General features: G+C 40.6%; 1 protein-coding gene across 8 annotated transcripts in view; it reads right to left on the reverse strand.

Moving 5' to 3' along the window:
- ZBTB40 (zinc finger and BTB domain containing 40) overlaps positions 1–16,116 on the reverse strand; it is an 83,887-nt gene that overhangs the window by 24,534 nt on the left and 43,237 nt on the right. For 6 of the 8 annotated variants that reach the window (XM_022551911.2, XM_089899391.1, XM_022551909.2 and 3 more), the window contains 6 exons: positions 8,333–8,525; positions 7,574–7,731; positions 3,765–3,957; positions 1,873–2,009; positions 1,267–1,468; positions 774–907 (listed from right to left, as the gene is read on the reverse strand). In XM_022551911.2, coding sequence (XP_022407619.2) covers positions 774–907; positions 1,267–1,468; positions 1,873–2,009; positions 3,765–3,957; positions 7,574–7,731; positions 8,333–8,525 — 1,017 coding nt within the window. The remainder of the gene's footprint in view (positions 1–773; positions 908–1,266; positions 1,469–1,872; positions 2,010–3,764; positions 3,958–7,573; positions 7,732–8,332; positions 8,526–16,116) is intronic. The other 2 variants (XM_089899409.1, XM_089899406.1) reach the window with 2 other exon arrangements.

Consider the following 16,116-nt stretch of genomic DNA (forward strand, 5'->3'; position numbering starts at 1 on the left):
CATCTTCTGCCCATCTGAGAGTCAGACCAAGGTGGGGCTGTCACCTGTGTAGACAGAGTTAGGACAGCCTTTCTACACACCTTCCATGGCTACTTGGATCAAAAAGCACGACAGGTGAATCTGTAATTTACCTTTAAGCTCCTTTATGATTCTCTCCCACTCAAGATGCACATGATCCTGGGATGAACATCCGTGAATTCCCCCTGCAATCCCCACCTGGTTTTTCTGGGATGCTGGCCACACTGTGAGAAGCCTTACAGAAAATGAGTTGGCACTATTTGTTATCCCATATGGGCAAAAGCTTTGTTCTTTCTATGTTTATTTTGGCTCTTTCTAGAAGCCAGAATAGAGCATGTAATAGGACCAATTTTACTTTTCTTCCTCTGAAAAAAGTTGCTTCTTACAACATGTGAGAGACCAGCATCATGGTTCCCTTTGAGTTTTCCTAGGTTTAAACAAATGGAATAAATCTGGGTTTGAGTCACTTGAACCTGAGTTCCAGTCCTGGCTGCTTCTATGACTAGCTGGTACATCCTAGAAACATCACTGACCCCTCAGAGCACGAGCTCCCTTATCTGTAAAATGTGGGTGGCATCACCTGTCACCCAGAGTTGGGAAGATTATAAGAGCAAAAGCATGACAAGTGTTGCTTAGCCTGGGCCTGCCCACAGCAGGTGCTCCAAGGAGCTGGTTCCTCCCTTAGGAGTGAAGACAGTCCCGGGCATCAATGCTGTAAAACTCCCCCAAACACTGTGTTGTTATCCCCACCACACCTCTTTCACAGTCTCTGTCAGGCGCTCTTCCTCTGAGGCCAAGCACTTGAGTTCAGCCCTTTGCTGGATGGCCTCTAGGATCAACCTGTGATGCCTCAGGATGGTTTCGAAGGCAGCACTTTCTGGGGTCATCACTGAACAAAGAGGGATTGAAAACTCATTAGTAAAACTATGAGCACCATTTTTCCCTTTCATCTTTTCTCAACTCAGTTCTTCATAATGAGAATATACTTCATCTATCTCCCACCTGGAGGTGGGAGTGAAGAAGATGGCAAACATCACTGTAATCAGAGTATAATTAATATAAGCTTAGAAGAATTGCTGCACATTTTACTTTGAAAGGTTTACAAACTCCCATGTCCTTGAACAAAATTGCCAGTCCTTACTTCTACTGGTCAGGATGTGGAAGACTACCGTAAGAGAGCTGTTTCCTGCAAAGACTGACCATAATCTCTGGTGGGGGCAAAGCCAGCACAGAGGCCAGGCAACCTACCTGCCCGGAAGTAAGCGTCTGCGCCAGGCTCCCTTCGTATTTCCTCCGTGAGCAGGTTCAATGGGCAGGCCTTTGTCTCCTGAGCCACCAGCAGCAGTTGCCAAATGGCTGCTGCAGAGAGAGTCTGCTCTTCTAGAACTGCTGACATCAGAGAACTGAAACCACCTGAACCAGAGTCACGTTTCACAAGCTTCTCCATGACCTTCAAGATGCGGCACAAACATACACATAAGGGACTTTCTAGCCACTGGCCCAGCTGCAGAGCTGCAAGTCTGAGCACTGGGTCGTAGTGAACGTATTTCTGGGGAGGAGTTTTTCAACATCCTTCACTTCTTTCAACCTGAGAGATGTTTATACACGAGAAGGTTCTTCATTCCTCCTTTTGAATGCTTTTCCTTATCACTGCAGAAATTACAACTATCCTACTTGTCACTCTTAGAAATTGAATCACCTACTATCTCCTTCTCTGCTGACCCCTTAGCATTTCTCAACATGGCTGCATGTGTGTATGTTTATATAAAATAGAAATACATTAAAAATATATATATGTTAATCTTTTTTCCTTCTTTCTCAATTTTGCCCACCCTTCCTCCCTCTCTCTCTTACCTCTCTTTCTCCAGGGGCTAAACTCTTCACATGTGGGATCATTTTTTGTAACATCTGGTTGTCTGTGAAAATCTCTGAGAGGTTTTCGTGATACCGCCTCAATAGTTCAATCCCATAATCATCAGGGCTTGCTTGGACTGTAAGGATATTAGCAAAACAACAACAACAAAACCTCCTTAAGGCCTCTTCTACACGACATGAGGGGAGTTACAAATGCGGACAGAAGAACAGATCAGCACAGCAGCTCTGTCTCTTCTGGAGCATAAGTGCAGCTCGTGGCTTGGGGCCTCACACACGTATGCTCACGTCTCCTCTGGTCTACACTTAATCACTCAGTGTTGCAGGGTCACCAAACCACCAATACTTTGAAAGTTAGCGCCCAGTGGTAGAAGCTAGTGAGTGCTCAACCAGGGGGTAATTAGAAGGCTGCACTTGTAAGAGGTGCAGATGCAGAGATTCAAGGGATGTTATCTACCAGGCCTGAGGTAAAGGATCCATGCAGCGATCCAAAGTACAGGCAGGCATAAGTCAGGACGGCGGTAGCAAAGCTGACCCATTGTTCTTCTGTTTATATGCCCTCTCAGCCAATCTGTTAGTTACTCTTTTAAGAAAGGTTATATTTATTTGAAAGTAAAGAAAAATCAAAACTATCAGGCATTCCCATTAGCTTTGTAGATATTTAAAAATTTATTTTCCTCTCTGGCCCAGTAACTCCACTTCTGGGAATCTAGCCTTAAGAAATGATCTGAAGGCAAAAAAAAAACCTGTGTACAAAGATATTTGCCACTGAGAAGCTTGTGGTGATGATGATAACAACTAATATTTACTGAGTGCGTATTATATTATGTGCTGAGCACTGTGCTCCATGTTTACATATATTATCTCAAAGTAGCCACAAAAATGAAGGTGGAAGGTACCATTCTTACCACCATCTCACAGGGGAGACAATGAGGTTCAGAAGGGTTAAGTCACTTACTCAGGGTCACAGAGCTACCAAAGAAGTCAGGATGTAAATCCCAGTAATCTTGATAGTCTTAACCATTATGCTACATGTGCCCCTAGACATGGGCATGAGTAAGACAGCATAAGTATACTTATGATAGAAACTACACAGCCTTAAAAAAATAGAATTCTAGGAAGTGTTCTGAAATGTGGAGGAGAATGTTTATGTTATATTGATAAGTGGGGGAAATGGTAAAATATGGTAGAGTATCTCAACATTGTAAAAATAATGTGATAGATAAAATATGTCAATGTGTTTAATGCTGAAATTATCACGTGGTGGGATTTGAGGTTTTCTTCTTTATTTTTTAAACTGTTCAAGTTTGTAGAAGTATATATTATTCTTACAAGCTAGTTAGAAAGTTCTCTCATTTCCCAAATAGCCTTCTTCTGAAAACCATTTCATTCTCAAACGTTCTGGGACGGGGGATGATTGGCTAGAGTTGGGTTGTTTTTCAAAGGGATAGTCCCAAACTGGCTGGACACGAGGGGTGGTTAATTCTGGGCACTGCTGGGACCGAACAGCACTCCGGTGGGAGTGGGGACGTCAGGACCTGAGTTCCTGCTGCTCACACGTGTGAGCGCTGTGAGTCCATCTGCTCCACAGGCGTTCACAGGTGGCACGTGACAGCCCCAGGAAAGCCACACTTTTAGACCCTGAACCACGGGAACATCACGGGGGAGCTTAACGGAGAAGAAATTCTTAGATTTCCGATCCTAACTCCAGAGATATCGAGAATCACTGATTTGTGACAGCTAGTTTCTCTTTCACAATGGCTTTTCTTAACATTGTCTTATCTCCCCCGCCAGCAAGGAGCCAAAAGGGTGTTTTAAGCTATAATCTTCTGTAGGAGTGGTTCCAGTTCAGAGAGTCAATAATTAACTAATACCTGTGGTGCTTGGCAAAGCAGCTAATTTCTGCAAATTCTCCAGCAGAAGGCCCAAGTTTGGGAATGTCATCTTCACAGCCTGAAGGAGTTTTACCAAACTCTCAGCGCTCAGGGTCTTCTCTTCAGTCATTCTGTGCAACAAATTTTCTATTGTCTCCTTGGGTGTTCCACCCTCACAGCAATTCAGAATCACCTGCAGTGGCAAGCAATCAACCCGACACCAGTTACTGGAAATTCTAAGTGCATTTGACACACGACTGGAAAGACCAGCAAGACAGCATTACAAACCGCCCCGACTCCAGGTCCTCTTCTGCTTGTCTCTAGCGCTAGTTTTGTCATAGTCTCTTCCTTATTCTGTTTCAATAAAAATCCAAAACATTCTCCAAACAAACAGCTCCATGAAAATCTTTCTTTCTCAATTGCGGGTCTGTGCATATTCTTTGCCTCTGACAGTTTGCATTTTGTGAAAATATTCTTACGCTAGGCCTATATGATAGAGCAAGCAGCTTACATCTAAGCTTTAGATTGAGTTTGTTCAGACACTAAGATTGCAAAACTGACTGGCAATTAATAAATACAGTTACAGTGTTTTTCATCTCTGTTCAGTCAAGTACATGACAGTGGCAGAGGCTGCAAGTTCAGAGCAATTCTATTACTTTACTTCCTTTTACTTTATTTGCATTGCAATTTGAATACCCAGATACTTCATACATTTGTCTGTGGCCTCCAAAATAATAGATTTAAAGTGCACTTCAGGATAATTTTTCTAGCAGATTCCTCATTATCTAGCCCTCTCCTCCCCAGTGGCCACATGCACCAGCTCCAGTTATCATCCCACAGTTCTACCCACTTGTTCTTCCCTGGTATGCTAGAGGGTTTTCTGAGTCAAGAGGGCACAGGCCTCCAGCAAAAGGTTGAAAAATCAAACACCTGACAGTTATTTTAAAGATATTTTCCAATCACAATAGAACTAGCCTTAATGGACTGCAATTAAATATGTACAACTCAGCTCTTGTGGATAATGCAGGGGATTATTTCAATACATGTAATCTACAGTAACTGAATTTTGAACTTTCCTTTGGGAAGATGCCAGCTCTCCGGAGCAAGAGTCAAGCAGATGGTCACGGTAGCATGCCAGAGGACGCTATTATCAAATTACTTCTGTTTTAAAATAATAAATTTAGCTATAAAGCCAAATTGGTTTTATATATGTAAAAGAAATATCTATATTACATATATGAAAGGCATGTGTATATTATAAATTAAGTTGTCACATACCTTGTCCATACAGAACATAGTCTTTCTCTTTGTTTAAGGTCTAATATATATTAGATTTCTACTAAATGAGCTAAAATTTAAAACTTAAGGGCTTGTATCTAAAAATCATACTGATTTTTGTGCTATCTCTTAGCTCGTAAACAATAACCTGATACAAAACGAGGCAGCCAGATACTGTAAAGAGTGGGTATGAACTTTAAAGCCGGACAGGCCTAGTTTGAAATCCAGTTCTAAAATGTATGGCCTGTGTGACCTTGGGCAAGTTATTTAAGTCTTTAAACCTTATTCTTCTCATCTGCAAAAGAAGATAACAATACCAACTCTTGCACTGTCAGTATGACAATTCTCTAAAATGAAGTTGCCATTTGTAGAGCCGAGCAAAACTCCTAGGACATATGTGATTGTTAATAAATGATAGTGGTTATTGATATCATTAGGAAGCAGGATGCACAGTGGGTAAGAGATGTGCTTTGTTTAGAAGTCTGGGTTCCAATGCTGGCCCCAAGCAGCTGTGCCTCTGGGTACGCTGCTTACCATTCTTAGCTTCTGTTTCTTCATCTTTAAAGTTAGGGTATTAACCATAACTTCATAAAGTTGCTGCGGGGGTAGAATTTAGTAATGCTTTAAAGGTCCTCAGTACGTTACTTGGCACACAGTAAACAATAAATAAATAAATAAATGGCAGCTATAGCAATTACTATTCTTGTATCTGTTTCCAATCCTGAAGTGAAAAAATGCCTATTTACCCCCAGAACCCAAGGTATGTTTACAGAAGGGCCATGGTACCTATGATTAGCATCATTCCATAAGAGAGAAAAAGTTCCAAAAGGCCTGAGAGCATGTTCCACATGGTGTAAAAACCCTGTGCCTATGCGATCAACATTCACCTCTACACTCCTGCTTTATTATTTTGCTTCAATTTTCATGAGAAAGAGTAGCCTAATGAAGCTCTGGTGGAACCCCAATCCTAAGAAGTGTTTTTGTGATTTACAACTAATTTAAGTTCTTCTGCTTCAGCCCTTTCTGTCAAGTAAACTGAAAGTGACAGAAGAAAATGACAGCATGGTCTGCCTGGCTGCAGGGAATGGGGCTGAGCTTGGGCTCTACCTATAAATGCTATTTTATCAAGATAATGAAACAGTTCAAAGGACACATTCAATCTAGCTAATAAGGAAAAAGTTTGAATGAGTAACTGAATGAAATCGCTAAACGAGGAATGAGATATTTCTAGAGCTATAAGCAACTTACTTAAACTGAGTGCCTGAAATTAAACTTAATCTGAAGTCTAAGGAGAAAACAGGGGTTTAATCTTATTCTGTTCATATATTATCTTTCTCAAGAAGTGCAAAGGAGTTAAACTTTTAAAAACATAATTTGCAAAATACAATTTTGAGATTAAAGGTTTTCCCATTTTATATGAAAAAAAGAGCAATATAAGATCGAGAAGAAGAAAATCTAGGATCCAGTCCTCACTATCAATCCAGTACGCAGCCATCACACCAGTGGTTTCTACACATTTTCTCTCCTGAACATTTAAGCCACTTCCCACAGTTTGATACCACAAAAGTTCTCTGTCCCTATTCCTTCCTTCCAGATATAAAAATATTTTTAGCACAAAGTTGAAATCAATAACACCAACAAATACAGTTATCTAGTTGATTTGAGAAGTCATGCCAGCAGTTTTATGAGGATTTTAGCAGCTGGCTGGTGGGAGTGTAAATTGGTACAACCTTCCTGAAGGGCAATTTGGCAATATATATCAAACACTTGAAAAATTTTACTCTCTATTCCAAAATCTCACTTCTTAGAAATTATCCTGAGAAAATAATCTGAGAAGTATGCAACAATTTGTGTGTAAAATGTTCCCCTGTAACATTATTTATAATAGCAAAATATTGAATAGCAAAAACTAAGAAACAAATGCCCCAAAATAATTAATGAATTATGGTATATCCATTAGACAATACAATGCAGCTACCAAAATCCTTATGTAGGTATGGAAATATATTCACAATATATTCAATTAAAAAATAAAGTTACAAAGCTATATGATAATCCCATCCCAGGATGATTCAAATGAGAAAAAGTGGGAGCACATGTTCCAAAATGTTAGTAGTGATCATCTCTGGGTGGTGAGATGGTGGAAGATTTGGACTTTTTTCTTTCTGCTTGTTTTCCCAATTTTCTAAAGATGAACAGTGTATCATTTCTGTAAAAAGTGTCATAACAATTAGAAATGTGCCTAAACGCTTTAACTCTTGGGGCAAATGTTTTATATCAAAATCCCACGGAGTCAGAGCAGGAATATCCATCCATCCATGCATCTAAAGATGTAATGTCTGACTATAGTATGCAAGGCACTCAGCAAGCTGGTGCAGGGGATACACGGAGGTATAAAGCAGGAACCTGAGCTTCAAGGTGCTTACTATGTAGTATGTGAAGAAATACTGCAAGGTAAAAAGTGCTCGGTGTCACAAAAGAGGTTTAAAACAAAGTGCTGCAGAAAGGAGGAAGAGATACTCGACAGTTACCCTTTTCTCAGAGCCAGTCAGGAATTCCTCCTCGCCCGTTTCCAGGAACTCCAAAATAGGTCTCAGCTGTGTTACACACCGGATCAGGTCCTCTTTGTGTTCTAGTAACAGAACAGACAAGGTCTTTCCCTCCTCTGTGCTCCCTGGGGGAGAAAGAGCTAGAGACGAACAAGAGAAGCTCGTCAATTTGAAGAAAATGACAGCATGGTTTGTCAAGAGAGATCTAACAGAATAGTAAAGTGATTCTCAGCCAATTCTGAGCACCCGAATGCAGAATCTCTTTTTGGAGAGGAAAATGCTTTATTATTCTGTTTAAACTCTATGAAAGGAAAAATGTTTCATGTATCTGTCGAAACACAAAGCTGTAAAGCCAGCCAGAGGTTAACCTCTGGTTGGCAAGGCCACTGCTTTGTATCTAACCCAAACGAGAGAAACTTCAGCCTTTAAGTGCTATCAGCAAACCAGTTCACCGTGGGCACTCAAAACACTGATTTGGATGTGTGGCTTTCTGAAGGGCAGGAGAACACTGATGGTATTCTCCAACTCCAAGGTGTCAGATTAGTTAACTAGGGGGTAGAAATGAAGACTCAAATTCAGTTTGTATATATTAACATGCAGTCTCTGGAACTACAGGTAGAATTTATGTGAAAATCACTTTAACAATAACTAAGCCATTGAAGAAATGTATCACTGGAGCAAGCTTTACAGCATCTTCCCAGAATAAAATTCAGTCACTCAGGTGGATAAGGTTTCTCGTACCTTTTGGCTGCACTGCTTCTACAGCCTCTGGCTGTCTGTCTAACAGTGTTGTTTTTACCGCAGGATTAGAATCTTGGAACAGCCTCAACAGGGACACGACAGTCTGAACATCCAGGCTCTCACTTCTTACTTTATCCAGGATTCTCTGGAATGCTGACTGTCCTTCTTCACCCACAAGACATCCCATTATGGTCTGTAGAACACAAGTGCCCAGAAAGACAGATTAGCCAGCCACAAGAACTCCATGCTCCTTGGATTTGGCAAGTGGGCCCTCAACAGTTTGATCCCCACCTACTTGACCTTTCTATGGCATTTGACGGTACTATCACCTCTGCAGCACAATTCTCCTCTGACTTCTTGACACTGAAGCATTTTGGGTAAGAACTCACCTTTCTGACTACTCTTTTTCTGCCTTCCTCACTGGCTCTTCTTCCAAATCCATAAGCAAAAGCAGTACCTAAGATTGGTTTCAACTCTTTATTTTTTCTCACTTTATATACTCTCCTTTTGAAAAGCTCTCACACATATAGCTTTAACTATCACCTTTATGAAGACAACCCTGAAAACCAGTGCACTAATCTTGAACTCTGTCTCAATCCAGAGCCACAGTGTCTGTTAGATGTGCCTTATCCTCCAGGGGTCTCAGCACCATATGCCTAAAACCCAACTCCCTTCATGACTTTTCAAAACCTAGAGCATTAAAATATCAACAACTCCAGGGGTAAAATAAACAACATTAGCATTCCTTTCTTCGGTCTGACAGAGCATCTCTCACACAAATGGGAGGAATGCCAACTGGAAGGCAGAATTAATATCTCTATTTCAGCAATAATGAAAAATCTGGTAATTGAAACTTAATTTCATGAGTATAGTCTTATGTATAATCTTTATATTTCTACTTGGCAAAACTACAACTTACCTCTGATGTTTTTTAGTGTCGATACTATAAAAAATATTTTCTCATGAGAGTCTTTAGAGAGCAAAAAGGTTTTCTAGACACACACATGCACACACAGCCACATACACAACACAAAAGGATCTCTTGAACATGTACACTGGCAAAGTTCACCTAGACAGTTATTATATATTCTGACAGTAATTATATGTTTAAAATTGTTGTTTAGAGGGACTTTATCTCCTTCTCTCCTTCCAAATAAACAGGATTTTATAAATGAGTTAGACTTTGTATTTCTTGAGTTTGTTCTAGCTTGGTTCCTGATCAGAGAGCTAAGTTAACTTAAAAAAAAGGTTCCTATGAATTTTGGTCATCTCCAAAAGTAAACATAGATTAAACACAATTTAATAATCCTTATTAAGTTTTTATTGGAATAAGTAACTTCCATGAACATAAGATAAACTCATTTTGTCTCTATTTTAAAAATAATAAACAAATGAGATTAAAATGTAAGTTGAATGCTTAATTCTCTTTGGTCTCATTTATTCATCCTTTCTTGCTTTTATTAGTTGGCCTAAAATCTCTTCAGAATGCCTCTTCCCTGACAGCAGTAGGGACCTGAGTAGGCAGCCTGGGGTTCCCAGTATGCCTCCAGGTTTTCATGCCCTTGAGCTGAACCTAATGACTTGCTTCTAAGGAAAAGAATATGGCAAAAGTAATGGGACACCACTTGTGAGGCTAGGTTACTGTGACTTCCATCTTGCCCATGTGTGGACTCCCTCAGTGTCTTTCCTCTATGGGATGCAAGCTGCCATGTTGAGAGGTACCCTACAGAGAGGCCCATGTGGCAAGAAACTCACATCCCCGGTCAACAGTCAGTGAGTGAGCTTAGAAAGAGACACTCCCCAGCTGAGCATAGACATGTCTGCAGCCCAGGCTGACACCCTGAGTACAGCCCTGTGACAGACCCTGAGCCAGGGACTCAGGTAAGCTATGCCTGGATTTCTGACCCACAGAAACTGTGAGGTCATAAACGTTTGTTCTTTTAAGCTGCTAAATTTCAAGACTAATTTGTTCAACACAGGAGTAGGTATCTTATAAAGACCCACTATTGCTAATGCCCTTAGTTTTAAACCTGTTTCTTCCTCTTTATTCTCCATTTCTATCCTCCCTCCCTCCCTCCCTCTTGTGCACTTAACTGATACAACATACAGCTATCTCATTCTATCCTAGGCCAGTTTTCTTCCCCCCCAAGCTCTCTGAATACCCCAGATCCACCTCTCTCAGTATCCAATTTGTCTGGCATTATCATTTGAGCCAGTGGGGAAGAGAAGCTTTCATCAATGGTGGCATCTGATGCGCTTCTCATTATCCCCTCTGCTGTTTCCTCCTCTGCAGAACTGCTCAGCAGTGAAATTAAAACATTTGTTAACTTCATTGCTCAGCAGTGACACCAGGGTGACCATCTGGGAAGAGAAGCGGGGGTAGGCTGATGAAAGGGCCAGAAGGGAGCAGACAGCTGCCTGGAAAGCCCTGCTCTCTGCTCTTTCTTCCAGTACCTACTGGGGACCTGCACCAGAGCCAGTGCTGTAGCTTACTCTACCAGCCCCCTAAGCTGCCTGGGGTTCCACAGTGGAGTGAGCCCTTTTCTGAAATAGGGGATCTGACTAAACAGAAGGGTGTCACATATTGCAACAGGCTGGAATTCACTGATTGCTATCACATAACAGAACTCTAAGAAATGGACCAAAACAGAGTTTTATTCTTTAACCAGACATTTGGAACTCCTTTGATTCTTAGAGTTAAAGGTACTTCAATAAATTTGTATCAATTCACGGTCACAGAAGTACTCAAAGTACTTTTATCTATGAGTGAAATATAGGTCAATATGTTTAAAGATGGGACAGTTTTCTTTCCCTCTGTTATATGTGAAAAAACCATTTAATCTTTCCCTTACACTCAGATCTTTTAATTGAATTTACTTATTTTCCCAACCATTTGCCTACTGCCTTCGGATTTGTCTTTGTTACACTATATTCTTGTTCGCTCATGCCTTCCTGAATGCTGAGGGCCAGGCAATGGCAATAATGAGACAGACCACAACAGCTCAATACCATCCCAGATACCGTGCATACTTGCCATCTACTTTACTACTTACATCAGATCCTGGAGGCATTACTACGACTACTTAAAGGAGAGTCAGAGAGGTGAAGTAACTTGCCCAAGTTTGCATGGCTAGTGAGCAGAATACCCTGATGAAACACTGAGCTCATTCCAATGATCTGGCACACCTTTCACCCAGTTCCATCTCCCAAACTTCGAGTGTAACCAAATCCATTTCACTGGATTTTATTGGACTTACTAGAATCAACATCACTTGAACACTGGGTAGCATCTAGACAATCTGTACCATTCCTCCTGGTCTCACTGATTAGTGAAGAGACTGGTATACAGTAGGTGCTTAATAAATGTTTGTTTAACTGAATGAAATTCCCTTCCCATAAGACCACTAGCCCTTCTAGCTATAGCTGCATATCTTAGATTTAATAATTAGCAGAGAGGAGATCTGAAAAAAACAACTTAAGTTCATCTCTCATAGACCTGTAAAGTGAACCCTATCCACTCACTTCTCAAGAAGGTTACCCTATACTGTGTCAGTGAACACAGTCCACAAAACATAGACCTACAGGTCTTGACAAACCTCTGAAGTAGTAACACAGATGAAAACATCAGATTCACATAAGAGCCTTCACTGTTGTTTGCCTTTGAAACAAAGTTGAAGGAAAAAAGGATGCTACCAGGTCTTCAGCTTTGGGAGTCTTTCTAGAACTTTAGGTGAAAAGTGGATCAAACAGCAAGGAAATCAATAGTAGAAAAAGTTATCTCCTTACTCTAGTCAAACACTCACCTTGCTATCTACACAATTAATTAAAAGCAGGGACACGGCTAGGAATAAAGCAAGTAGACAATTAAAAGTTCTAGCATAAAAGGTGAAAAAAAGTATAAGTTTGCCTTTAAATACAGGTTTTACTCAGCTCAGCCAGAAAGCCTCTTAGGTCAGTATCAGCTTTTTCTAATGGTAAGAGATACTACACTGAGATAGAGACAAGGGGAAGCCACTTTCCCATCCTGGCACCCAAGAGATTTCTCCTTAATCAGTTTTGGCTTTGGTTTCAGGCAATTCAAGCTGCCCAGGTTCTTCTCATATGCTGCAATCACTGCTCAGGGAATGGCTTTGCCACCTTTCATCATTTATCTCAGGAAATAAAATAATCAGGACACTGGTTCATGATGTCCTCCCTTAACACAATCCAGGTCAGGTACATACCTCATATCTGTTTTTAAGAAAAGGAACAGGCTGGTCCATCTCAATCAGAACATCACTCACAAGCCTTAACAGGCCTCAAAATTACACACCTAAGTGTAGATTATAGTTAACGTTGAGCCATCTTTTTAATTTATGATGATGAACCAAATAACAGCCAACAACAACAAAAAACATTCAAAGCTCTCTGGGAGCTAAAGATGTATAAACAGAACAGTGACAAACAAAACCCCCAAACAACCTTTACAACTGTAGCTGAAATGCAGAATGATGTTCCAAGTGAACAGTTCTAATAAATACATTCGACACTGAAGTCTTTTGGGGATTCCTGTAGTTGGGTGACTTCTGTATACACTTCCCAAAAAATTACATACGTGGCAGGATTTCTTTGCTGTCAAGACATTCTATAAGGATAGGGATCCAGTCTTATTTATGTTTATTTTCCTAGCAACCAGCTCAATGCCTGGCACATAGCAGTTGCTCAGTAAATATTTGCTGAATCAAGGAGAAAGCAAAGAACAACACTTGGGAAATGCGTATTCAGCAGCTACTCAAAACACTGAGAGCTGTCAGCATAGACACTGTGACATCTGCCATCATACATTAAGAATTTTGTTAAGCCATTAACTTCTCCAGCAATGCTTCTCAAAATGTAGTCTAGAGATACCAAAAAAGCAGTCCATGGGGAACTTGTTAAAGATGGAGATTCCCAAGCTCTACCACAACGTAAGAATCAGACTCTGGAAATGCGGTCTGGAAGTGTACATTTTAACAAATCCACCATTTTAACAAGTGCATCATTTTTATATATACTGAACTGCTGTTCTAGAGACTGATGGCTTTGTATGAGACACTACACCTGCAGTTCAGGAAGCTACTTCCAAGGGTAATGGTATCTATCTGAAAGCATGACTTAAGCAAACTAAGCTTAAAACATCAACAGCAAACCATCTCATGTGAGAGTAAGTGACCACGGCACTAGGATATTATAAGGCATTAAGTGAAAAAGGAGTTTCAAGACTGAGTCTAAAAATGACTTTTTTTTTAATGACTTTTTAATTTTTAATATTTTTTAAATTTTAATCACTTTATTTTATTATTTTTTTCTTTCTCTCTTTCTTTTCTCCCTTTTCTTCTGAGCCGTGTGGCTGACAGGGTCTTGGTGCTCCAGCCGGGTGTCAGGCCCGAGCCTCTTAGGTGAGAGAGCTGAGTTCAGGATATTGGACCACCAGAGACCTCCTGGCCCCACGTAATAGCAAACGGCAAAAGCTCCCCCAGAGATCTCCATCTCAATGCTAAGACGCAGCTCCACTCAACGACCAGCAAGCTACAGTGCTGGACACCCTATGCCAAACAACTAGCAAGACAGGAACACAACCCCGCCCATTAGCAGAGAGGCTGCCTAAAATCATAATACGGTCACAGACACCCCAAAACACACCACCAGACACGGTCCTGCCCACCAGAAAGATCCAGCTTCATCCACCAGAACACAGGCACTAGTCACCTCCCCCAGGAAGCCTACACAACCCACTGAACCAACCTTAGCCACTGGGGACAGACACCAAAAACAACGGGAACTACAAACCTGCAGCCTGCGACAAGGAGACCCCAAACACAGTAAGTCAATCAAAATGAGAAGACAGAGAAACACACAGCAGATGAAGGAGCAAGGTAAAAACCCACCAGACCAAACAAATGAAGAGGGAATAGGCAGTCTACCTGAAAAAGAATTCAGAGTAATGATAGTAAAGATGATCCAAAATCTTGGAAATACAATGGAGAAAATACAAGAAATGTTTAACAAGGACCTAGAAGAACTAAAGAGCATAAAACAATGATGAACAACACAATAAATGAAATTAAAAATTCTCTAGAAGGAATCAATAGCAGAATAACTGAGGCAGAAGAACAGGTAAGTGACATGGAAGATAAAACAGTGGAAATAACTACCACAGAGCAGAATAAAGAAAAAAGATTGAAAAGAATTGAGGACAGTCTCAGAGACCTCTGGGGCAACATTAAATGCACCAACATTCGAATTATAGGGGTCCCAGAAGAAGAAGAGAAAAAGAAAGGGACTGAGAAAATATTTCACAAGATTATAGTTGAAAACTTCCCTAATATGGGAAAGGAAATAATCAATCAAGTCCAGGAAGCATAGAGAGTCCCATACAGGATAAATCCAAGGAGAAACATGCCGAGACACATATTCATCAAACTATCAAAAATGAAATACAAATAAAAAATATTAAAAGCAGCAAGGGAAAAGCAACAAATAACATACAAGGGAATACTCATAAGGTTAACAGCTGATCTTTCAGCAGAAACTCTGCAAGCCAGAAGGGAGTGGCAAGACATATTTAAAGTGATGAGAAAGGGAAAAACCTACAACCAAGATTACTCTACCCAGCAAGGATCTCATTCAGATTTGACGGAGAAATTAAAACCTTTACAGACAAGCAAAAACTAAGAGAATTCAGCACCACCAAATCAGCTTTACAACAAATGCTAAAGGAACTTCTCTAGGCAGGAAACACAAGAGAAGGAAAAGACATACAATAACAAACCCAAAACATTTAAGAAAATGGTAATAGGAACATACATATCAATAATTACCTTAAATGTAAATGGATTAAATGCTCCAACCAAAAGACACAGACTGGCTGAATGGATACAAAAACAAGACCTGTACATATGTTGTCTACAAGAGACCCACTTCAGGCCTAGGGACACATACAGACTGAAAGTGAGGGGATGGAAAAAGATATTCCATGCAAATGGAAATCAAAAGAAAGCTGGAGTAGCAATCCTCTTATCAGACAAAATAGACTTTAAAACAAAGACCAGGGCTTCCCTGGTGGTGCAGTGGTTGAGAGTCCGCCTGCCGATGTAGGGGACACGGGTCCGTGCCCCGGTCCGGGAAGATCCCGCAAGCCGCGGAGCGGCTGGGTCCGTGAGCCATGGCCGCTGAGCCTGCGCGTCCGGAGCCTGTGCTCCGCAACAGGAGAGGCCACAACAGTGAGAGGCCCGCGTACCGCAAAAAAACAAAAAACAAAAACAAAGACCATTACAAGAGACAAAGAAGGACACACAAAATGATCAAGGGATCAATCCAAGAAGAAGATACAACAATTGTAAATATTTATGCACCCAACATAGGAGCACCACAATACATAAGGCAAATGCTAACAGCCATAAAAGGGGAAATCGAAAGTAACACAACAAGAGTAACACCCCACTTTCACCAATGGACAGATCATCCAAAATGAAAATAAATAAGGAAACAGAAGCTTTAAATGACACATTCAACAAGATGGACTTAGTTGATATTTATAGGACATTCCAGCCCAAAACGACAGAATACACTTTCTTCTCAAGTGCTCATGGAACATTCTCCAGGATAGATCATATCTTGGGTCACAAATCAAGCCTTGATAAAATTAAGAAAATTGAAATCGTATCAAGTATCTTTTCTGACCACAGTGCTATGAGACTAGATATCAATTACAGGGAAAAATCTGCAAAAAATACAAACACATGGAGGCTAAACAGTACACTACT

Source organism: Delphinapterus leucas, chromosome 1, assembly GCF_059928025.1.
Source record: "Delphinapterus leucas isolate spDelLeu-1000000601 "Yukka" chromosome 1, BTC_Dleu_Yukka2, whole genome shotgun sequence".
NCBI lineage: Eukaryota > Metazoa > Chordata > Mammalia > Artiodactyla > Monodontidae > Delphinapterus > Delphinapterus leucas.